This window comes from Malaya genurostris, chromosome 1 (assembly GCF_030247185.1).
Source record: "Malaya genurostris strain Urasoe2022 chromosome 1, Malgen_1.1, whole genome shotgun sequence".
Classification (NCBI taxonomy): domain Eukaryota; kingdom Metazoa; phylum Arthropoda; class Insecta; order Diptera; family Culicidae; genus Malaya; species Malaya genurostris.
This window is the reverse complement of record NC_080570.1, coordinates 26,096,739-26,122,199: the sequence shown is the minus strand read 5'-3', so window position 1 is coordinate 26,122,199 and position 25,461 is coordinate 26,096,739. Positions and strand designations below refer to the sequence as shown.

At 36.8% G+C, this 25,461-nt stretch overlaps 1 protein-coding gene across 2 annotated transcripts in view; it reads left to right on the top strand.

Moving 5' to 3' along the window:
- Positions 1-25,461, top strand: part of LOC131435512 (pyrokinin-1 receptor-like) — a 141,610-nt gene that overhangs the window by 112,939 nt on the left and 3,210 nt on the right. For both annotated transcript variants that reach the window (XM_058603496.1, XM_058603505.1), the window contains 4 exons: positions 8,516-8,681; positions 8,878-9,010; positions 15,974-16,229; positions 16,296-16,510. In XM_058603496.1, the coding sequence (XP_058459479.1) occupies positions 8,516-8,681; positions 8,878-9,010; positions 15,974-16,229; positions 16,296-16,510 (770 nt within the window). The remainder of the gene's footprint in view (positions 1-8,515; positions 8,682-8,877; positions 9,011-15,973; positions 16,230-16,295; positions 16,511-25,461) is intronic.

Here is a 25,461-nt window from a genome sequence, read left to right as displayed (position 1 = left end):
TCCTATTGAAGAATCCAACCAACTCTTTTGCGATCGCTGCGCTGCTCGAGTGGCAAGCTTTGTACTAAGCGATGGTGATAATTTTTAGATTTTGCTTGAAGATTCGAACAAAATGCAGGGTTTTCATTTTTTTTCTTATGAATCGAATACTAACATACAAAACGTGTGAAAATTTGGTAAAAAAATCGATCAATAATGATTCAGTAACTTTCCGTGGTATGTTTGATTGATATTTATGGAGAAATCGTAACATGAAATACCAAATTCGAAGAAGTGAGGTTGGGTACTGTTTTTATATCTGGGATATTCTTCGTTTTTTGGGTTGAATTTTGATAATAATTGATAAATTATGATCAAAAGTTTTATGACTAGTCTATTTACTCATGTTTTATCATCTGAATCAAATCTGTATGTGAACTGAAAATTTCGAATTTCATCCGAGTTTGTCAAGAGTATAGGACAATTTGAAATCATATATTTGATGACAACACGTGAATAATCGTTTTTCTTACCCATATTTGTAAGGTTTTGCCATCTGCATTCTTGTAAACTCAAGTAAATTGAAAAATTCGTCAAAAATTTTTCTAAATACATGGGATATGTCAAAACAATCACCATAACGCTATCTCGTGGTGACCACGCTGATTGGATTGTTCAATTGTTGCGTACATTGCCAGTCTCTGATGCAATAAATACCTGAGACTAGGATTTTATACTGCATCCTGTTTATTCGTTACTGAGCAAGCCCAAAATGCACCCGTACAAAGTCCTATTCCATAGCTATAGGCACAGTTTTCCTAGCGATTTTCTCTAGCCCATTTAATTTGTAGATTTGTGATAATGATTTCTGAACTCTCTGCGACTTAGTAGCGTAGAAACTGAATTTTTTACACATTTTACAATTTTTGGTTCTTTTAGCTTTGAAGGTAACATTTATTTGCAACGCCTTCCCAATTAACTTAACATACGAAAAACAATCGCAGTAGACAGGGGCGTTGGCCACGAATTATTTTCGCTCTCACTAAAATTTTTCGAAAACTCATTTGATTGAATATGTAATAAATGAAGCCGGTTTGAATGTAATTAGGTGGTGATTCTATGTTAAGTATAAGTGAATTTTTATTTATTTTTCGTATGGGAATACGTGATTCGAAGGAAAAACTATCAAGCCAAAGTTGTGTTTTTTTTCTTGGTTAGTGATCCGTGCCGAATAAATGAGTGGAAAAAACTTCTCTCTCATACAATTGAGCCATTATGTCAGAAGTATCCAGAGAAAATTACATTGATTCAATATTCCAGATTCTGATCGTCAGCAAGTCTAGTATATGAATTGAAAACATCATAAAATATTTGCTTTCGAAGGTTGAATAACAAACTGCCAGCACCAGCGTAAAAGTTAGCCGGATTTCCGGAGCGTTCATCTGAAAGAAAACTACCCGCTACCATCAAATTGTCCCTTGCTTTTCCATCCCGAATGTGACTAACTGGATAAAATAAGAGGGTAAACATTGTACTGGTTGTGCTGATAAATTCTATTTGTGGCCCACTTGTTGCCAACCGTGATAAAACAATCACTTGTTGTTGTTATTCGATATCGGATGGAACCGTGCCCGAAGACTTTGTTCCCGTTTCAACTGGCTATCGCACATTGTACACTTGTCGCGGACAGTTCGAAAAGGACACTTGGACTATTGCTCCTGGCAGATCGACACAAAGGACGGGGACAAAGGATGAATTGGTGCGCGATAACAATGCAATGCCGAGAAGTGACGGTCATTCGAGTTCCGGTCGTTGTGAGTCCGTTGGTCACAGGCAAGTTTACAGCAAGTTGTTGGTCAAACACGTGAGCCCAGTTTTAGTGGTTTGCGGGAGAAAGCATTTTACGATTACAGAATATTAAAGTGTACTAGAATTTTCGGTTGCAACATCGCACCATCAACCGAATAAAAATGATTCACTTCAGGAAGAAAAAAAACCCATACAGATAACCAAATTGAAATTCTCCTCCAGTTTATTCTCTAATAAAACTTTGTTCGAATTGGGAAATAAATCTCAAGTAATTCGTCCGAAAAGTTAGGAGCAAAATTTTAATCAATTTCGATTCCACAGCTGCCGTGAGATGTTCTGCGTTAATTTCTACTTGAACATCAGCAGAAAGTCGAGAAAATCTGAGCAGCTCAACAAAGACTGTTTCCATTGTTTAGACAGCCTTCATTCGGAAATATGGAATGTTTTGACAGCCTTGACGTCTTGATCTCTGAAAAGGAGTAACATTGTGACGCGAAAGATTCAAAGCAGAATCAGACCACCCGTCGCAGTCACCCAGGACAAGTACAAGATGAATTATTTGTGAAATATCCGCTTCTAGGGATTCACGCTACCAAACAGAATGACTAATCGACAAAGGATATATTGTGTTGACAGAAAGAAAAAGCTGTCATGATTTTGCAGGCGGAATTGTGTCTTTCTCTCGTCACGTCATGTCTTGCAAATTCGCTCTTATTTATTTCTGTTCGACTTCATTATTATTATTTCATTCGATTTCATTCTGAATATTGATTATAGAGACAAAGTCTTTGTTTTAATTCTAGTTGTTTGTAGTACTTCTTATAACAGAAATAAACAGTTTCGGGAAATCGTTTTTTACATTTTCTTGTAGTTTAACGTTTCAAAAATATTGTGTCATAATCTCAAACCAATCAATCAAATTCAGTGTAAGTTGCCAAAAAAATCACTTTTTGAGAAAAAAAATTAGGCGCGTTGTTCTGAAAACCAATTTTTCGAAGTCCGTGAGCACGATCCTGCAAAATCTACTGAACCGATTCTTTTCAAACTTGGAACATACTTTCTTGATATTGAATACCTCCCCCCAACATTTTTGAAATTTTATCATTTTCATATTATGGTAACTTTCACCTCAAAATTTGCAAAAAAAATTAGCGTGAGATCGCGTTTTTTGCTTATATACTGTTGAAAAATAAAAAAAATAACTTGAGAACGACGGAGGGGGGAGAAATAACTCGTACTTTAGGTAAATTTAAGAACATTTTTGATTTCAGATAATCCTACGCCGAGTTATTGTGTTCACCGCGCTACATGATTCACAAAAGCGGTTTTGGAGAATGCTCTGTTACCTCCTTATTTTTCCCTATTAATATACGGAAATTTAACTAAATATTCTTTGAATGATGCTTTATAATGTAAAAAAAAGTTTGAATAGAATGGTTTAAACTGTTTCTCCGTAAAAAAATACAGAAAAAGTGTTTCATTCAAATTATCCCTTACTCCTCCCTTAAACCAATTATTCGAAATCAAACGAACCAAGCGAAATGCTGCACTTCTGTTACTTTAGCCTATGAAATTCCAGCAAAACAGGGTATTATTTTTGAATCAATTGCATGAAACCTACTTTGTTATTGTATTTTTGATAAAATGTTTACATACATGCGAATATTATTTACAGTTTTCATTGACATCACCACGATATTACTGTACTACCTTGTATGGATGGAAAAGATTCATATACATCGCAAAGCATGCGATTCCTATGCAAATATCTTTTCAAATAAACTTGAATCCATTGACATTCTATCTTTCTTTTGGGTCCACATCTCGTAAGGTGACAATGATTCAGCACCGTGTTCAACCAAAATCACACACCGGAAAACAAACATTCGTGCTTTGTGTGCCCGGGGCCGATAGTCTCGCTTGTGTTTTCAAAATCTAGCTTCGGTGTTGGTTTCCGTTTGCTTTATCACGTGTACGAAATCGAACACCAAACAGAGTGTGCTTTGCTCGTAGAGGCGATGATGTGTTTTCTTCTTCCGTACCACCGCATGTTCGCGAAATTTTAAACACCTTGTAGTTCCGGAACCGGAAGTCAAATCCGGATGAAATTTAATAGTTATGTATGGAAACATAAGACCTTGCATTTGAACCTAAGTTTGTGAAAATCGGCCAAGCCGTCGCTGAGAAAAGTGAGATCGTTCCATTCAAGATTTTGTGACCACTATTTCTGGTGTTTCCGGAACTTGAAGCCGGGGACTGGAATTGCCAGACTGGATACGTCTGAAATTAAGAAATTTTGTGAAGAACCACAAGACCTTTCATTTGAATCTAAAAAAAATGTGAAAATCGGTTTAGTCATCTCTGAGAAAGTGTAAGTAAGTAATTTGAAATTTAATTTTTTTCATTATTCACTCTGTAATTCAGGAACCGAAAGTCGGATCAAGATGAAATTCAGAGATTTTCTATAGAATCATAAGACCTTTCATTTGAATCCAATTTTGTGGAAATCGGTTCAGCCATCTCCAAAAAAAGTTGGAGCATTTATTTTCTTATATTTTGCACATTATACCACATTAGTCCGGAACCGGAAGTTGGATGCAAACAATATTCAGGAATATTATATGCGACCACAAGATTTTTCATTTGAATCTAAGTTTGTGAAAATCGATTTTGCCATCTCTGAGAAAAGTTAGTGCACAAAACGTTACAGGCATGTAGATGCGTAAATGCATTTCACCTTGTAAAAGAAACACACACACAGACATTTTCTCAGTTCGTCGAACTAAGTCGAATGGAATATGACACTCGGCTCTCCAGGACTCGGTTCAAAAGTCAGTTTTCACAGTGATTGCCTAACCTTTCTATATAAGAAAGGCAAAACGAGTCTTGAGAGCAGTTATATAATAGTATAATAACATAAGTGACGTAAACGTCAAAACTCATAACCGCTCAATTTTCTTGTTTTATGGATTAACCGATATCAACAATTTTGGGCTCGTTCGAGACAACCAAACCTCCGTTTACGTAAACTTTTTTTACCTTACCTCTTTTTACGTAACTCTTTTTACGACAAAAATCCCAAATAACGTAATCTTTTTTTACGTTGAAAATTCCAAATAACGTAATCTTTTTTTACAAACCTACTTCGTAAAAAGAGGCTTTTGCATACAATGAAAATCGTTTCCGGCTCATTTATATTACATGGAAATTACTACAATATGGGTATTTTCGGAACGGGTTTGATGAGTAGATGTCGGAAAACGATGTTTGAGGTGGTTCTGAATTCCAAGATGGCTACTTCCGGTTTATTGATATTCCTTGAAAACCCTTACAATATGGGTATTTTCGGAGCTGGTTTAGTGCATATCGCGTAGAAAATAATGTTTGTATATTACTGGATTACTGATCGTATCCTATATGGTATTAGTATTTTTGAAATGGGAAGAGTCGCTTACAACAAACTATGTTGTGCCTCTAAAAATCACGTGATATACTGTGAGTCGAAGTGTTCTTTTCTGTACTCCAGCTGCTTGTCAAAAGTGAGCCTGTGTGTGCCACAACCTGTGCAACTTCATGAAAACGGAAGTGTCAATAGTAACTTGATGAATAAAAATATTAGTGTAATCCGTCCAATGTTTTATGTAATGTAAAATTATATTGGCTATATTTTGAAAATATTGTGGCAGGTTCAGGGTTTCGGACTTAGAAAATGGTACCGACGGGTTCGAGCTTACAACCGTCAATTGACTGATTTGTTTTTTGAATTGTAGTTTTGTTCGATTTACATTTTCAATTAGTGTGAGTGTACATTTTTACCGAGAAGTCTTGAGTCTTGACCATTACATATTTAAAAGAAGTTTTGGATGTAACGATTGGAGAAGGCTAATGTTTATTAAACATCGCTCGGCTCGCGGCGATGGCAAGAACAATTGAAGTTATTTATTTTCCTTCGCGCTAGGCGGAAAATCCACGACAGCGGCGCGCATGGTTTAATGTGTTTGATTTCATTGCGTTACTTTGCTTATGCGCTGTAAGCAATTTAAGTGTTGAAGCAAAGAGGATCGTCATTGGTACCAAGCATAATTTCGGTCATGTTGGTCCAACTCGTAAAATGTTTAAAGTTTATGATTTGTAAAATGCTGATGCACCAAATCATAAGACTGAATGTGCTACAATGTATGGAAACGGAAACGTTTACAATGTATCTACATTGTGTCGAAATGAAATGTAGTATTGAGGTCGTTCTGACTATGTGGATAGGGATTAACGTGGAAAACGTGGTGGTTTCGTAATTCCGCCACAATATTATTTAATTTAATTCTCAATTTATTGAATAACTAAGGTTGAACTGGAAGTCGCCATTTTGGAATTCAGAACCACCTCAAACATCGTTTTCCGACATCTACTCATCAAACCCGTACCGAAAATACCCATTTTGTAAGGGTTTTCAAGGAATATCAATAAACCGGAAGTTGCCATCTTGGAAATTGATGCTGCTTAGAACATCCTTTTCCTGTAAATACTCATAATTTCCGTTCCATAACTATTTAATATATTATACATATCTAATAATACATATACATAAGGAAAACTTTTTTTACGGTGAAAATTCCAAAAAACGTCACTTTTTTTACGTCATAATTCGATTTACGTAGTCCCGATTATTACGTAAATGTACACCAAATGCCTTAAAGGAGCCTCAATGAGTCGAAATGATCCATCTTGTTCACCTGATTTGGCTTTCTAGAACTGTTATCTGTTCCCAAACTTCATATATATAAACTTCTGAGCAATTGATGTGAGTTTCGTTTTCGAATTTAAGACCGCTACTTCCGGAACCTGAAACCGAAATCAATATAGCCAACGTAACTTTGTATGGTCAGCAACTAATATCAACTACAAATTTAGCAGATGCAATGAAATGTAATATAGTAAACTGCTCAATAATGTCATTTCCAGATGGAAAAGTTCTGTCTGTTAGAAATGTGAGCATCATTCTCGATCGTGATCGTACATCCTATCATCATGAAAATCGGCCTAGTCATCGCAGGTAAATCTATGTGTGTTCTGTTCTGGAATTTTTGGCTGTTACTTTCGGAACCGAAAACCGGGAACCGTTAACCTTTCATTTGAAGTGCCAAGAAGACAAGAAGACAAGAAGACAAGAAGACAAGAAGACAAGAAGACAAGAAGACAAGAAGACAAGAAGACAAGAAGACAAGAAGACAAGAAGACAAGAAGACAAGAAGACAAGAAGACAAGAAGACAAGAAGACAAGAAGACAAGAAGACAAGAAGACAAGAAGACAAGAAGACAAGAAGACAAGAAGACAAGAAGACAAGAAGACAAGAAGACAAGAAGACAAGAAGACAAGAAGACAAGAAGACAAGAAGACAAGAAGACAAGAAGACAAGAAGACAAGAAGACAAGAAGACAAGAAGACAAGAAGACAAGAAGACAAGAAGACAAGAAGACAAGAAGACAAGAAGACAAGAAGACAAGAAGACAAGAAGACAAGAAGACAAGAAGACAAGAAGACAAGAAGACAAGAAGACAAGAAGACAAGAAGACAAGAAGACAAGAAGACAAGAAGACAAGAAGACAAGAAGACAAGAAGACAAGAAGACAAGAAGACAAGAAGACAAAAAGACAAGAAGACAAGAAGACAAGAAGACAAGAAGGCAAGAAGACAAGAAGGCAAGAAGACAAGAAGACAAGAAGACAAGAAGACAAGAAGACAGGAAGACAGGAAGACAGGAAGACAAGAAGACAAGTCAAGACAAGAAGACAAGACAAGACAAGGTTGCTCGCGACGGGCGGGTTGCTTGCGAGTAGCTCGGATTTTGACGATGCGCGAACAAGATTTTGACACACTTTCCAGTGCTTTTAGCTTTCTAGTATTTCAATCCCATAAAGCCTTGTTTTTAATATTTGCTTGTTTTTTCTGCTTTCAATCATTCAGCCGATTTCGTCCAGTCTTTTCATTTTTTCTAGCTATTTTTTTTGTGGTTTTGGAATTTTATGTGTTTTCAGATATTGTTTTGTTTATATTTCAATTATTATTATTATATTCATTTATTTTTTATATTTATTTTTTTTTTCGTCAGTTTTTCTTATTTTTCTGTTTGAAAATCATAAATTTTTCAAGTTTTCTCAGCGATTTGGATTTTTCAATGCATTATTTGGTCTGTCTTTTTATTTTGCATTGCTTTTTACCCTAATCGTTCGGTGGATTTAATCATTTATGACTTTTTAGTTAGTTTAGCTTTTTTTGTTCTATTCTATCTGTAAACTTTTTCAATCCCTTTTTCGTTCGGTCGTTTATTCCGGCTAATTTTTTTTTTATTGCGTGAGTTTTTTTCTGTCTTGGCCTGTCACAGAAAAAATGAAATTTTCGTGATTTGTAAATTAAAAGTACAAGACATTGGAACGTGAAATAGGCCAAGCAATATCTGAGAAATCAATGTGAGTTCCATTTCGATGTTTTTGACCGCTTTTTCCTGTACTTCCGGAACTGGTGAAGTCAACTGGCCCCTCCCGAAATAAAATCGTGGATACGTGTATGAATTATATATCTATTCACGGATTCTTTAATGAAAACTTGCGTAAAACTGATCGTCCGGTAAAAATTTGCATAATTTGATATAAAAATTTTCAGCGACTCCATAACAGTTATCAATTATCAATAATACATGAAACAGCATTTTTCTCGTTTTCCTCTTTCCAGGAATGCCACTGGAAGTGTACGGTACCTGGTATCCGTACGCGTATCCGTTCAACCAAGTGGCATGCATAATCACCGGACTGCTCTCGGAAACGGCTACCAACGCAACCGTACTGACAATCACTTCATTCACCGTCGAACGGTACATTGCCATTTGCCACCCGTTTCGGTAAGTATGTTGGTAACCTCACTAACTGAAATTGAAATTCGTACTAACAGAAGGCTAATCGGGTTTATAAAATTTTCACACCAAGTTCGACCGTCGTACTTGACTTCCCAGCTTATGGGTTTTTCAGACCACAAACCACCCGTCAACCATTTCGACAGTATAAAATCCCTCCACTTTTTATTCCTTTCCCTCGCAGGTCCCACACAATGTCAAAACTGTCACGGGCCATCAAGTTTGTGATCGCAATCTGGTTGATAGCATTCGGATTGGCCACCCCCCAAGCGCTCCAGTTCGGAGTGGTGGAAACTGTCAACTCACGGCTCTGCACGGTAAGTCGGAAACAGGATCACCGTGACGAGTGCTTTTCAGAAGTATCTATGTGCTTTTGGAGGAACTACCTAACGGAGTGTGGTCAGCAGACTGTCATCCCTCAATGCATACAGAGTTTATTGAATTTGTTGTCATTCAGCGGGATGCGAGGGTTATAAATTTTTTTTTCTCATTCCACCGCAAAAATCGTGATCCCTCTTATCATCCCACATTCAGATAATTTTTGCCATTAAATGACTAATCGAACAAACTCCATGCACAGTGACGATAATTGGCAGGGAGTCTCCGTTGTGCTTGGGGTGGGAGAATTACTCAATCAAGAATAGTTGCGTTGTATTTACTGGCGCCATCAGTCATTACTGTTGAATTGACGGTTTGGGGAAAGTCGCAGAAAAAAAGTCGTCAATTTCATCGTTTGATTTCATAACTTTGAGCATGAATCATATCTTCCAACGATAACCTGAACCAAACAGAGGAATGTTTTAAAAGTTTCTGCACACTTTCCCATTAAAAAAAATGGCGGGTTGGTAATGTCAGAGACATAACTGGAAGACGTGAATACGAATAAAACTGAAATGCTTCTTTTACACTTCCAAATATAGATAATCCACACCAGAACCTGAATTCAGGAACTGGAACTGGATAAAAGTACTAAATTCGGAATCTGGGACTGGCTCTGAATTCAGTGGCGAAATTCAGGTTCGGAATTCATGTTCATGAATTTAGTTCTCAGTTCATTTAGTTCTATAATTCTGGAACTGAACTCATTTTCAGTAAACAGCTTTCAAATTTAATGTTAGAATTGACTTTCGTACCTGAATTAAGGAGCGGAATCCAGTTCTAAAATCTAGTTTCAAAACTCAAGCTGGTTTTGAATTCTGAAAATTCTCAAGCTGGTTTTGGATTCTGAAACTGAGCTCGGAAACTGAACTCTGAAACAGAGCTCGGAAACTGAACTCTGAAACAGAATTCTAGAACTGAATTTTAGATACGGATTGATGTGCTGATCAATGAATCTGTGTTCTGAAACTGAATTCAAGACAAGGATTCTGGCTCGGAACTGACACCAGCAGCCTGGTCTGCTGCAGAACTACGGTACAGGATTTAGTTTTCAAATTCGGATCAAGAATTCAGTTCCGAAACTCAAACTGAATTTAGTTAAAAAATCCTCAGAATCCTGAGTTCAGTTATATTTATAGAATTGTGGAACTGATTTTTGAAACCGAACTCTAGATCAGCATTCTGGAACTGAATTAATAACCTGGATTTCGGAATACACTGAATTCTGGAATTACTACTGAATTTTGGATCGAAAATCCGGTTCCGAATTTTCGTCTGAGGTACCTCAACTCACTTACAACTCACAACTTCTGGTTCAGAACTCTAAATCTAAATTCCGGTTAGGAATTTTGGAACCGAATTCTGAACAATTTCCTAGATCTAGAGTCAAGACCCTGGCTTATAAACAAATTCTGAAAAGCGATTTCAGTTCCAGAATTCTAGAACTCGATTCTGTCTCCGGATTCTGGACGAGGCATCTAATTTTAGAGCTGGATTTAGGAAACCAGAAAAAAATCTGGCCTTGGATTCTAAAACAAAATTTTAGAACTCAACTCTAGAATTAAATTCAGGACTTGGATTCTGGTCTGAGCTGAACGAGTCAACTAAGCAATGAATGTAGCATCAAATTTTTATCTTCTTCAATTATCAAATAAATTAGAGATTTTTTCTTTTCGAGTTATTTGTGGTCGTGTCGTACTACTGAAAATTATACTCCAAAATACTAATCATATCTCCGATGACTAAGTGAAAATATTATGTAGATACGTTAAATAAGACAAGAAATATTCGCGATCGAAAACTTATAGCTCAACTATGTGATAAATTTTGAATAGGTGCCCAATATTAAATTAACCTGATAATTGTATTCACTTCCGAGTGAACTTCAGTTCTTTAGATAACATTTGGAGCCATAAAAAGGGTTGATTTTGTATAATGTTCTCCGTCATTGTTCACTTTTCGTTGTATTTTGCTTCAATGCAAACGACCAGCAGTTGCATGACGCAGTCGATATTCTTTGAAGAGAAATTGATTTTGCGAACGCCCCGCAATTGATTTAATACTAAACTGAATTCTTGATACTGGAACTGGAACTGAGCTCTGGATTTGAATCAACTGGAATGATGCACTTGCTTCACTTCCTGCTCAGTCAACTGAGAGCTGCAGCTGAAAATATATTACCCTTTTATACCTACACAGATACGAGAAATTTATTTATTTATTTTTTTTTTTATTTATTTCGTCAAGCAAATGTAGACTACATATAAATGGTTTACAATGTTTACTTAGATACTACGCATTATTTCTACGACTAAGCTGTAATTTCATTTCATTTTTGGACATACAAAGGTCAAGATGTTCGCAATATTGATTGTAGTGGCGCATTATACGATTGATTGGGCTATATTTCGCATAATTTGTTCTAGTGTTTTTTTCTAAAAATAATTTCCTGGTTCGTAATTGACGGCTAGGTGTATAAAAATTTAGTTGCGATAATAAAGAAGGTGGTGATTGAATGTGTTGAGAAATAATGTCGCTGATAAAATAAAGCATTGCAAGGTCGCGGCGTTCTTTAAGTGTTTGAATATTGATGAGCATGTAGCGTGCTTCATATGATGGTAGAGGAAATGCTGTCCAGTTTAATTTACGAAGTGCATATAAATAAAACTGTTTTTGAATAGATTCGATGCGTTCTCCGTGAATAATATTATATGGATTCCATACTAGGCTGCAATATTCCAAAATAGGTCTGACATAACAGATCGGCTGAAAAGTTCGTATCGTTTCTATGAGAGGGCGCCACTAGAATTAAATCCATACCATTTTCAGTTAGTACCAACCTTCAAAAGATACGTGTATAAATTTGACAGCTGTCTGATTATTAGTTTGTGAGATATTGCATTTTGAGTGAAGCTACTTTTGTTATTGTGAAAAAATGGAAAAAAAGGAATTTCGTGTGTTGATGAAACACTACTTTTTGATGAAAAAAAGTGCCGCCGATACCAAAAAATGGCTTGATAAGTGTTATCCAGACTCTGCACCGGGCGAAGCAACAATTCGTAAATGGTTTGCAAAATTTCGTACTGGTCATATGAGCACCGAAGACGATGAACGCAGTGGACGTCCAAAAGAGGCTGTTACCGATGAAAACGAGAAAAAATCCACAAAATGATTTTCAATGACCGTAAAGTAATGTTGATCGAGATAGCTGACACCCTAAAGATATCAAAGGAACGTGTTGGACATATTATTCACGAATATTTGGATATGAGAAAGCTTTGTGCAAAATGGGTGCTGCGTGAGCTCACAATCAATCAAAAACAACAACGAATTGATGATTCTGAGCAGTGTTTGGAGCTGTTATATCGAAATAAAACCGATTTTTTTCGTCGATATACAACAATGGACGAAACATGGCTCCATCACTTCACTCCGGAGTCCAATCGACAGTCAGCTGAGTGGACTGCACGCGATGAACCGAACCCAAAGCGTGGAAAAACTCAACAATCGGCCGGTAAGGTTATGGCGTCTGTATTTTGGGATTCGCTTGGTATAATTTTCATCGACTACCTTGAAAAGGGAAAAACCATCAACAGTGACTATTATTTAGCGTTATTAGAGCGTTTGAAGGACGAAATTTGAAAAAAACGGCCTCATTTGAAGAAGAAAAAAGTTTTGTTTCATCAAGACAATGCACCGTGTCACAAGTCGTTGAAAACCATGCTGAAATTGAACGAATTGGGCTTCGAATTGCTCCCTCATCCACCGTATTCTCCAGATTTAGCCCCCAGTGACTTTTCCTGTTCTCAGACCTCAAGAGAATGCTCGCTGGTAAAAAATTTAGAAGCAATGAAGAGGTAATCGCTGAAACTGAGGCCTATTTTGAGGCAAAGGACAAATCGTACTACAAAAATGGTATCGAAATGTTGGAAGATCGCTATAATCGCTGTATCGCCTCTGATGGCAATTATGTTGAATAATAAAAACGAATTTTGGCAAAAAAAATGTGTGTTTCTATTAAACGATACGAACTTTTCAGCCGAACTGTTATGTACTGTATAATATTTTAATTGTGTATGGGTCCTGAAAGTTATGACTGAAGCGTTTAATAAAGCCCAGCATGCTATTTGCTTTATTGATTATGGTATTGTAGTGTTCCACAAAAGTGAGCTTGGAGTCTAAGATTACGCCTAAATCTCTTACAATTTTACATTTTTCTACAAGTTGGTTTCCTAGATGTATGTTTATAGATATATTTTCATTTTTCCTGCTGAAAGTTATTGAGTTACATTTTTTTACATTGAGTTGAAGTAGACTTTTGCAGCACCAAATGTGGAATAGATTGATTTCGTTCTGGAATATTACAGTGTCGTTGATATTTTTTATTTCTATGAAGAGTTTCAATGTCGTTAATATGTAAAATGAAAAGGAGAGGCCCTAAGTGAGAACCCTGAGGTACACCAGAAGTTACATTAATTAGTTCAGACAGAATATTTTGGAAGTTGACTACCTGTACACGATTCGTTAAGTATGATTTGAGCCATTCCAGAAGAGTATGTTTTATGTCATATTTTTGTAGTTTGTGTAGAAGTAATGGTATGTCAATACGGTCGAAGGCTTTGCTAAAGTCAGTGTAAAGAGTTTCTACGTAGTTGCCGGCGTCCATTGCATTCAGAGTGAATGTCATAAATTCTAAGAGATTTGTTGTAGTTGAGCGGCCTTTAAAAAAACCATGTTGTTTGTTTGTTATTACATTTTTAAGTTGATGAAAAAGTTTTTCATTTACAATTTTTTTAAATAATTTTGGAATGCATGAGATAATGGCAATTCCACGGTAGCTCCGAATGTTAGATTTTGCACCAGATTTAAATATTGGTACAAGAAAGGAAGATTTCCATGCTTTAGGAAAAGTACATTTATTAAGTGATAGGTTAAAAAGTAGTTGTAGTGGTAGTGTAAGTTCTTCAGCAAGATTTTTTAAAAATATTGGTGGTATACTGTCAGGTCCAGGCCCTTTTGAGGCGTCTAAGTTTTTCAGTGCTGTCGAAATGTCATGTTCTGATAGATAGTTTACAGAGATGGAGTTGGAAAATGCAGGTATGAAAGAGAAGTATTCACGGTCACGGTCAGTTTCGGAATAAGATGTATATACTTCTTGAAAAAAATTTGCAAATTGATTGCAGATTTCTGTACTATTTTTCCCTACATGTTCGTCGAGGTGCATTTGAGATGGAAAATGGTTGCTTTTTAGTTTGGTTTTTGTGTAGTTAAAAAAGTTCTTAGGACAAGTCTTTATTTCGTTTTCAATTTTGCGGTTATATTCTTCATGTGCTGTGTTAATGGCTATTTTGAGTTGATTGCATAGGTTTAAGTGATTTTGAAGATGAGCATCACTTTTTTCTTGTTTGTAAGTTTTGTGTGCCTTTTGTTTCCTATTTCTCAAATGTTTTAGTTGTGAATTGAACCATACAGGTAGTTCTGTTATGATTTTTTCTTCTTCTTTTCATAGGCAAAGGCAAAGGCTTCATGAGTTTTCTTCTTCGATACTCGTTGATACCAAATATTTCAAAAAAAAAACTTCAATTTTCAACTATTCATGATTACGTCATACAACTGAAAATGTTATCATAAATTGATGATCATATTACTGATTGCATGTAGCAAAAGTTATGTTAATACGTTAGATACAAGAGATATTCACTATCTAAAACTTATCACTCTCTCAGAGGGTAAATTTTTAAAAGGCGCCCCATAGTAAAGTAAGTCGTTTTCACGACAAAATGGTTTTAAATCCTTCAGCGATCGTTTTTTTCTCCAATTAAGGCCATCGTCCAAGTACCATGCGCGCGGGTGGTTTTAGGAAATTTTCGATGGAAATTTTGAAAAATTTGACAAAGCCAAAAACATACAGACCTTTGAAATACTTTGATCTATCTACAGGGTGAAAATGACTGAAAAATTCGGAGGATTTTCCGAGTCTTGTCAAAACTAGCACTGAAAAAAATGTACCTTTTTTGTAATGTAATGAGTCGGTCCAGCCATTCCCGACAAATTCGACGTATTTTCAATTCGTTAGCTCAACGAACGAAACGGATTCAAATTATTTTCTCAACTAAATATAAAAAAAAACTGGCTATAAAATAAAATCAGTTTCAAGCCGTTGTATTAAAACCCACATCAGGATTCGCGGCAGATCTAACAAATAACCCGAATTGTTGAAGGTTTATTAAATGTTGGTTCTCATCAAAGACATCATATTAACAAGATATCCAGCTCTCACATTTCCCGAACAAATCATTGGCAACATCCTTTTTTGCGAGCATGTCGCCCTCAGGTGAGTCCGCATCGAATCTCATACATAGAAGTAGGGGAGAGAAATGTCAAATTCGTGCGCGCCAAAATAGCAGGGCTGTGCACCCATACAATTGACATGACATGTTGAATGAGACGCCGTGCGATGGCGTTGCTGAACTGAAGATTGAGATCGCTCCAAGCTGCCAGGGTCTGTTCTCATCAAATTGAAATACTCACTGGACAAACAAAAGCAATATTAGACAATCCCTTTCAAAAGGGCCTTCGACGAATCGCAAAACAAGGTTTACCGGGTTGCTTTAAATCGAAAGTGGCGAGACAGGATTGAAGAACCGGTACCCCCTAAAAATGAGTAAATAGTGAATTAGGAGTTTATTGTAACGAAGACTAAAATTTACAAATATTTCATTTAGATTGATGTGCTTCCAGCCAACAAACATAGTGTCAACCCTTTTCATGGCTGTCAAGCACCTAAGCGCGGACCCGTTCCGTAAAATCCTCTGAGCTGTCACATAGCAGCCATCCATCAGAAGCTGGCAGCCGAGCAGAACATTTAATAACCATTTTCCACACTTTTCATTTCGTCGTAGATAAAAAACCGCCACTTTGAGCATGCCTTCGAGGTGTCCAGCTTTCTGTTCTTCGTCGGTCCGATGACGGTCATTGCCGTGCTGTACGTGCTAATTGGAATCAAGCTGCGGAAGAGTAAACTACTGCAGGCCGTAAAACGTCAGGGTGCGGCAGGAAGTGGCACTGGTAATGGTGGCACCAGCAGTTTCAACACCACATCCGGTGGTGCGGGAAGCCGTGGAATCACCGGTCAAACACGTGTGATACGCATGCTGGGTAAGTTCGGGTGAAATCAGGGATATGGTCGTTCAATCATAACCGGATTTATTTCATGTTCGCCAGTGGCTGTCGTGGCGACGTTCTTCTTCTGCTGGGCTCCATTCCACGCACAACGGCTGCTGGCGGTGTACGGAGCCGTCACCAACACGGACAACGAATTCTTCTTCACGGTTTACACTGTCCTGACGTACATTTCCGGCATTCTGTACTTCCTATCAACGTGCATCAATCCGTTGCTGTATCACATCATGAGTCACAAATTTCGTGATGCGTCCAGGGTGAGTATGGTTGGATGTAATTTTGTTGTTGTTCATCAGAAGGACACTATTAGAGAGAAGTAAACAAATAACGGGTTTACTGCCGATGGCGTAATATTGGAGGATGTTCACATGTGTCAGCTTACATTCGCTCTTTAGGGTTTTTTTTTCTATGTAACTAGATGACATAAGCCCTCCGATTAAGGCTTCCCGAATTTGGCATTCATATAGCAGTTAGACGTCGAACTGGGATGGGTTTGATCCATTTTGATTAGAAAATATAACGCCTCAGGTGGGATCGAAGAAACCACAGATTACAAAATGACGATATTGCAATTGTCGTTTCATGCCCTGGTTGTGTCTTAAGTTCAAATAACTGAACTATTGATTGAAACACTTGAGATATTTTTTTTGCTTTCATGCATACAGGTAACTTTACTGGGAGTATGTCATTGCTCAGTTGGATGAGTGACACCTCATTGAAACGTTTCATTTTCCGTGTAGGGTGTGTGTCTTTGCTGGATGTCATTGTTAAACTGCCAGCACGATAAATCAAAAATGAAAGTATACACTCTTCCCAGCCGATATCTAATGTTGGGTCAAAACCTATCCAAACCCAACTAAGATGATGCACATCTCCCCAATTTTAGGTAACGTGTGATGACCTCAAAATTTAGATAAGTGTAAGTTTACCCAAAGTGTTATGCCATAGCAAAGCACGCTACCCATTTTTTACGATCAAGTCAAAGTTTGAGTAGATAACGACCTAATTTTGGGTAGCTCATAGAAGAGCTCGACAATGAGTGATGTCTCCTTAAAAAACAGGTAAACTTGATTTTCAGTGTAGTCAAAACAACAATCGACTAGTTTTACCAAATTTTTTCCAATCAAATTCATGAAAAAACAGCAAACTTTTTCCCCGGAGGGTTTTTTTTAATTCTTTCAATACCTGAACAGAAGAACTTTGTTTGCGACTATTGTGTAAACTTTGTTTAAATAGTGAAAACAACGGTCACTGCGTTTGTCGGAAAAGATCTGTACTCGTAAAAAAATATTGATTTTCGCTTCAGAATCCTTACTAAATCTCCTTTTCTACGATCAGTAAAAAGTACGATTTAGTAATTTTAGTTGGTATGATGCAAAGTTGCCATAACTAAGCTCAGCTTTTGGAATGACTGAGTGAAAACGTATATTGGAGAAGCCACATAAATGAAAATCTAACAGAAAAGATAATTTTTTAATGTGGAACACATTTTTGTTTTCTATCCCTATATGAAACTGCAAACTAGAAACTCAAGAAAAATACATGTAGAAATGTGGTCAGGTTTTGAACAATTACAGCTCAGTCAATTTTGTATCAGTTATTAATATCATGTCACCATTTGATTGGAAATATTTCTACGTATTGATTTGAATGTTCATAGCCATGTATTTTTAATAGTATATCATTGAAATGTGGATTAATAGCTAGCAGTATCCTATTTTGCATGCAAAAAATCTCCGGCATACCGGATTTCCCTGCCATAGTCGACGGTTTTGAAGGAGTAAGCGATATATCAAAGGGAAAGCAGCGCTCTGATTGGTCAATCGAAGCAATGGAAGCACGCGAAGCTATAAATATAAGCAAAATTATAGCTAACGTTACAGTCCTACACGTAGCTAGCTAGAGGTAGGCTGTTGCTACACAGCAAGACAAAAAGTGCCATAAAACGATTTGAAGCTTTAATTGCTATGTTCTGATCTTGTGTCAGGAAAGATTGGATGAAATCCCATGTTATGTCGTTTCGCCTGAGAAATTGACAACTACCCCAGGGTAAATTTTGAGTGCATAAGATTAATTTCTTATTTATATAAGATGAACTCGATTGATAATGAGAAATGTTTTATCGCTTCAACCGAAATCGCAAAATGGTAGTAATGGTAGAGAAACGCTATAAAAATAACTACTTGCATACAAAACTTGAACACAAGCTTGGCGAAAAGAACCTTAAAAATCGATATCTATATCGCAAGCATGTACAAACATATAATTTCATACATTTGGGCTATTGATGTAATTTCGTCGTCTAAAAAACAAATACAAATCATGACAAATATAGTCTATATTTTGGGTTCGCGTGTTCGGTGTTGGTTCATAATAAAGACTAAGCAGACTCTCGTGCATTTGCGGGTTCAAAAGTGTGACGATTAATTGAAATTGTCGATCATTAGAAAATTTGGTTGCCTTGTTCCACATCAATAGCTCGAACAGCCCCATGGGGCTGATCCTTGTAGTTTTTTGGAAAAAGATACGCTCAGAGGCAGGACTCGAACCCGCGTTCTTATGCATTCCGTGCATACGCACTACCATTTTGCCACTCTGAATCTCTGAACCAATGCTTGAGCGAAAAAATGGGTATAAAGCGAGAGGACTAGTGTTTGATGAAAAGAGAAGATGTTTGAATGTATGGTACCGGTCGTGAGACGGCCAGGATGTGGACCATGTTCGATGTACGTTCTATCATGCCTAACCGTGTTTTAGAGCTGTGTCTATCACAAGGCATAGGGTGGCGAAATGGTAGCACGTATGCACGGAATGCATAAGAACGTAGGTTCGATTGCTGTCTCTGAGCGTATCTTTTTCCAAAAAATCATCTTTTCTGTAAGTTTTTAATTCATTTGGCTTCTCCAATAACACATGGATCAATAAGTCCCGAGACTAAAGCAGAGATGGCGCTCGTAGTAAACCAGTAACCACGTCTTTCTAGAGTACTAACCTTTGCTTGAAACGAGTCAAAATTTTAGGTCAATCCGACCAGAAACAGCTCAGTTATCGAGGTTGGAGTAAAGTCGTTTTGTAGTTTGTTTAAAAAATGGAAAAAACCGAGTTTCGTGTTTTGATAAAACATTGTTTTTTAATGGGTAAAAACACCGTGCAAGCGAAACAATGGATTGAAAAATGTTATCCGGACTCTTGTCCATCAAAAGCAACGTTTAAACGTGGTCGTACCGACACAAATGACGCGGAACGCTCGGGTAGACCTGTGGAAGTTACACCGGAAAATGTGAGTGAAGTGACAAAAATTATAATGAAAGATCGTAAAGTGAAGCTCCGTGAGATTGCTGAGATGACACAGATATCATATGGAAGTGTATTTACTATCCTTCATGAAAAATTGAGCATGAAAAAGGCTTTTTCCAAGTGGGTGCCGCGATTGCTTTCGATGGAACAAAAACAGCAACGAGTCGATGATTCAGAAAGCAGTTTATCGCTATTTACTCACAGCAAAAAAGATTTCTTGCGTCGTTACGTGACCATGGACGAAACATGGATACATCACTACACTCCAGAGTCGAGTCTGAGTGGCGCATAGCTGGCGAAAGCCGTCCGAAGCGTCCGAAAACGCAGCAGTCAGCTGGCGAAGTCATGACTTCAGTTTTTTGGGATACGCATGGCGTGATTTTCATTGACTACCTCGAAAAAGGTAAATCGATCAACAGTGATTACTATATTGACTTACTGGTGCGTTTGAAGGAGGAAATCGCAAAAAAACGACCGCACATGCAGAGAAAAAAAATCCTTTTTTTCATCAAGACAATGCACCCGGCCACAAGTCGATGGAAACAATGGCGAAATTGAACGAATTGGGCTTTGATCTGTTTCCCCACACCCCATACTCGCCAGATTTAGCCCCCAGTGACTACTGGCTCTTTGCTGATCTTTAAAAAATGCTCCAGGGAAAAAGATTTGGCTCAAATGAGGAGGTCATCGCTGAAACTGAAGCTTATTTTGAAGCGAAAGATAATTTTTTTTATAAACACGGTATTAAAAAATTGGAAAAACGGTATGGACCATTGTATCACCCTAAAAGATGATTATGTTGATGAATAGAAAAAAATTTTGCAAAAAAAATGTTTCCATTGTTAGTCTCGGGACTTATTGATCCATGTGTTACATGTTTCCACTCAGTCATTGCAAAAACATAGCGAAAAGTACTTGTGGCAAAATTGGAAGTATTCGTATGTAACCTTCCCCTTACTACATCCACCACACTTCCCTCCCCCACTTTAAATACCGTTAGGGTCTCCACTGAAGTGCTAGTAATATTGGTACTCATCGAGAAGTATCGTTTCTAGAGAATTAGAACTTTTCATTAAACTCGCACTCTTGGAGGCACTTAATCTTTCCGCCTCTATACCCCTAATAACATATAACGCTTCCTACCATACAAAACATTCAAAAGAATAACAGATGTAACGCCTTGTAATGCTTGTACCATTTAAAAATGTAACACATGTAACGTTTTGTAACAACTAAAAATTACAAAAAAACACATGTAAAACTTCGTAACGCCTATAACTCCTAAAAAAGTACAGCATGTAACGTTTTGTAACGCCTAAAACTTATTTCAAGTAACAAATGTATTACTTCGTAACGCCAGTAACTTACAGGAAAATAACACATGTAACGCTTCGTAAAGCCTTTAATCTACAAAATAGTAACGCATGTAACGTTTCGTAACGCCTATAATTTACAACAAGGTAACGCATGTAACACTTCGCAATGTCTATAACATACAAAAAGTAACGCATGTAACGCTTCGTCACGCCTAAAACTTACTAAAAGGTAACGCATATAACGTTTCGTAACGCCTTTAACTAACGAAAAACTAACGCATGTAACGCTTCGTAACGCCTATAATCAACTAAAAAGTAACACTTCGTAACACCTATAACTTACAAAAAAGTAACGCATGTAACGCTCCGTAACGCCTATAACTGGAAAAGTTACGCATGTAACGCTTTGTAACACCTATAACTCACAAAAAAGTAGCACACGTAACGCCTTTAACTTACCAAAAAGAAACGCTTCATAACGCATATGACTCACAAAAATATGACGCATGTAACGTCTCGTAACGTTTATAACTCACGAAAAGTAATGCATGAAATCTTCGTAACACCTATAATTTACTAAAATGTGACACATGTAACGCTTCATAACGCCTATAACTTACAAAAAAGTAACACAATTATTTTCCAAAAAAAAAGTAACACAATTATTTTTTTTATTTTCCGTTATTTTCCGACATTGAAAAAAATCTTGCAATGAAAATTCTAATATTAATTCTTTAGCTGAAATCATTTCCAGTGGACAATAAACCCAAATAACTTGCTGTCCGTCAAATTTTGAAATAGTTAAATTTAACTACTGGACACAAGATAACCGCTCAAGTGTCAGATTTTAACCAAATTTAAAATTAACCGCGAAATGGTTCACAGACTAAGAGCAAATTCAGCAGCTGCAAGATTCATATGTCTGTAATATAACTGAAACTGAAACAAACGTATCCCCAGCAAGACGTTTTAGTTTTATTTATTCGACCGGTTCAACTGTCAAATTCAAAACTGGTATAGAACATTTTTTGTATATTTGAAACACAGATAAAACGCTGCTAGGGCTGCCAGCTTATTTTGTTATAAATTCTAGATTTAAATTTTAAAACAGACATAAATTATGCAACTAGAACTAGAACACTTCTGAACATGCCGTAAGTGTGTAAAAATTTGGAATATCCTAAACAAAGTGGCCAAGCTGCAGAATTGTAGTGAAATCGATTGACCATACCGAAATGTATTTATTCCTAGTAGACAAAACAATAAGCAACGATAAAAGAAAAAGTTAATTTTAAACATGTATCATAATATCTAACAAACATATGCCCAAAGTTTTTGTTCAGCTCGAATCGTTTTCATTATTATACAGTTAATCTCAATTACGTTATTCAATTGATAGTTCGGGCAAACAAACCTCGATGTTTCTGTGCGAGTATTGAAAAGCAGTTGGAAGAGCAACATAATTAAATTAAATGTCACGCTCATTATTTTGCTTGTTTTACATATTCTAAAAGTCCATGTATCCGTGTACTGGGACATCGAGCGATGCACGGAACGATTAAAAAAATGTGAAACAATATGGTACCAATGTTTACATCATTAAAATGTGCCCATAAAATTTTATCGGTTTAATATTGATACAGAAATGTTCCATGGTGAATCAATTCGGAGGCGGTGTTTCTATCAGTAATTTTCTCATTATCGAAGCACTAAATATAATTATCCTGAATAAAAAAGCCTTTTCAAACTTGATTACAATAAATGCGTTTATTGTTGACATTCATGGAGGAAAATATCGTGTAAATTTGCGTTAATTGTAGAAAGGTTTTTTAACATAAAAAAACACAAACAAGCTTGGTTTTCCTGGAAATAAATCCTAAAACTTTATTTAAGCCCAAATGCTAGCAATAGAACTGAATGCTAACTAGCAGAAAGTTGATGACGAGCTAATCGACCATTGCCGGTTATTCCACTAGAAATGCTCACTCACCAAATTTTCGTTTTTTGACGTGAATACGTCTTACTTGACTATGGGGAGCCATTTCAAAATTTACTTTCTGGGAGTTTTTGATCGTGAGTATTCTTTGTTATATCTAACGTATCAACATAACAGGAAGTAAATCAAGTGCATCCTAATAACCTCATTTCAATTGGTTCAGGTCCAGAGGTCTGTTCACGAATTGTATCAAGAGTTCAGCTCCCGAATATAGTTTCAGTTTCAGAATTCAGTTTCAGGTACAGAATCAAGCATTTCCTTGCTGTTACTGCGATGTACATTCGAGGGAAATGACATGAGCGACGAAGTGACTTAATTGTTCGGTTCTTTTTTGAGCCTCCACAACATTTCGCAAAGAGTTACTATGACATTTTTTTTTTGTTTCAATTATAGAGGTTTTAACACCTTAAGGTCATTCACCTCTTCGGACCAGAAAATCTTTCTGATCCTATGTGCGGGGTTGGGAATCGAACCCAGGTGGGCTGCGTGATAGGCATCGACTATCCCATCACGCTATACCCGTCCCCCTACTATGACATTAACCTCCGTTTGATATTATTAAATCGGCATTTTGCCTACGGGATTTATTTTGTGCGCCGTTCGCAGTTGAAGTTTCGCTTCAAATCAGAGCAATTACATCAGCATTCAGCGGCTGGTCATTTGCATTGGAGAAAAACGTCACGAAAAGTGAACAAAGATGAAGAAAATTTTACGAAACAGTTCTTGTAAGGGCTATATATGTTTGCAAAAGAGCTATAAGTATTATTCAAGTAATTTACAAAAAGTTACACATGTAACCCTTCGTTACATCTGTTACTTACAAAACAATAACACATGAAACAGTTTATAACGCCTATTAGTCACAAAAAGTAACACATGTAACGATAGTGACATAAAAACTTCATAACGCGTATGAATTTCGAAAACGTAACGTATGTAACGGTTCGTAGAAACTATAACTTACAAAAAATAACGCTGATAATTTACAAAAAAGTAACTCATGAAACGCCTTTTAACCTATAACTTACAAAAATGTATCACATGAAAAGCTTCGTAACGTCTATAACTTACGAAAAAGTAACGCTTCGTAACACCTGTAACTTACACGAAAATGACGGCTAAGGTGTTATGAAGCGTTACTTTTTTGTAAATTATAAGCATATTAAATTACAAAACAGTAACGCTTCATAACACCTTAGCCTTAAAAAATTAACGCACGCAACGCCCATAACTTACAAAAAAGTATCGTATGTAACAGATCGGCTGAAAAGTTCGTATCGTTTCTATGAGATGGCGCCACTAGAATTAAATCCATACCATTTTCAGTTAGTACCAATCTTCAAAAGATACGTGTATAAATTTGACAGCTGTCTGATTATTAGTTTGTGAGATATTGCATTTTGAGTGAAGCTACTTTTGTTATTGTGAAAAAAATGGAAAAAAAAGAAATTTCGTGTGTTGATGAAACACTACTTTTTGATGAAAAAAAGTGCCGTCGATACCAAAACATGGCTTGATGAGTGTTATCCAGACTCTGCACCGGCGAAGCAACAATTCGTAAGTGGTTTGCAAAATTTCGTACTGGTCATATGAGCACCGAAGACGATGAACACAGTGGACGTCCAAAAGAGGCTGTTACCGATGAAAACGTGAAAAAAATCCACAAAATGATTTTCAATGACCGTAAAGTGAAGTTGATCGAGATAGCTGACACTCTAAAGATATCAAAGGAACGTGTTGGACATATTATTCACGAATATTTGGATATGAGAAAGCATTGTGCAAAATGGGTGCCGCGTGAGCTCACAATCGATCAAAAACAACAACGAATTGATGATTCTGAGCAGTGTTTGGAGCTGTTATATCGAAATAAAACCGATTTTTTTCGTCGATATATAACAATGGACGAAACATGGCTCCATCACATCACTCCGGAGTCCAATCGACAGTCAGCTGAGTGGACTGCACGCGATGAACCGAACCCAAAGCGTGGAAAGACTCAACAATCGGCCGGTAAGGTTATGGCGTCTGTATTTTGGGATTCGCTTGGTATAATTTTCATCGACTACCTTGAAAAGGGAAAAACCATCAACAGTGACTATTATATAGCGTTATTAGAGCGTTTGAAGGACGAAATTTAAAAAAACGGCCTCATTTGAAGAAGAAAAAAGTTTTGTTTCATCAAGACAATGCACCGTGTCACAAGTCGATGAAAACCATGCTGAAATTGAACGAATTGGGCTCCCTCATCCACCGTATTCTCCAGATTTGGCCCTTAGTGACTTTTTCCTGTTCTCAGACCTCAAGAGAATGCTCGCTGGTAAAAAATTTAGAAGCAATGAAGAGGTAATCGCTGAAACTGAGGCCTATTTTGAGGCAAAGGACAAATCGTACTACAAAAATGGTATCGAAAAGTTGGAAGATCGCTATAATCGCTGTATCGCCTCTGATGGCAATTATGTTGAATAATAAAAACGAATTTTGGCAAAAAAATGTGTGTTTCTATTAAACGATACGAACTTTTCAGCCGAACTGTTAAAGCTTCGTAACGTGTATAACTTACTAAAACAGTCACGCATGTAAGACTTATAATTCACAA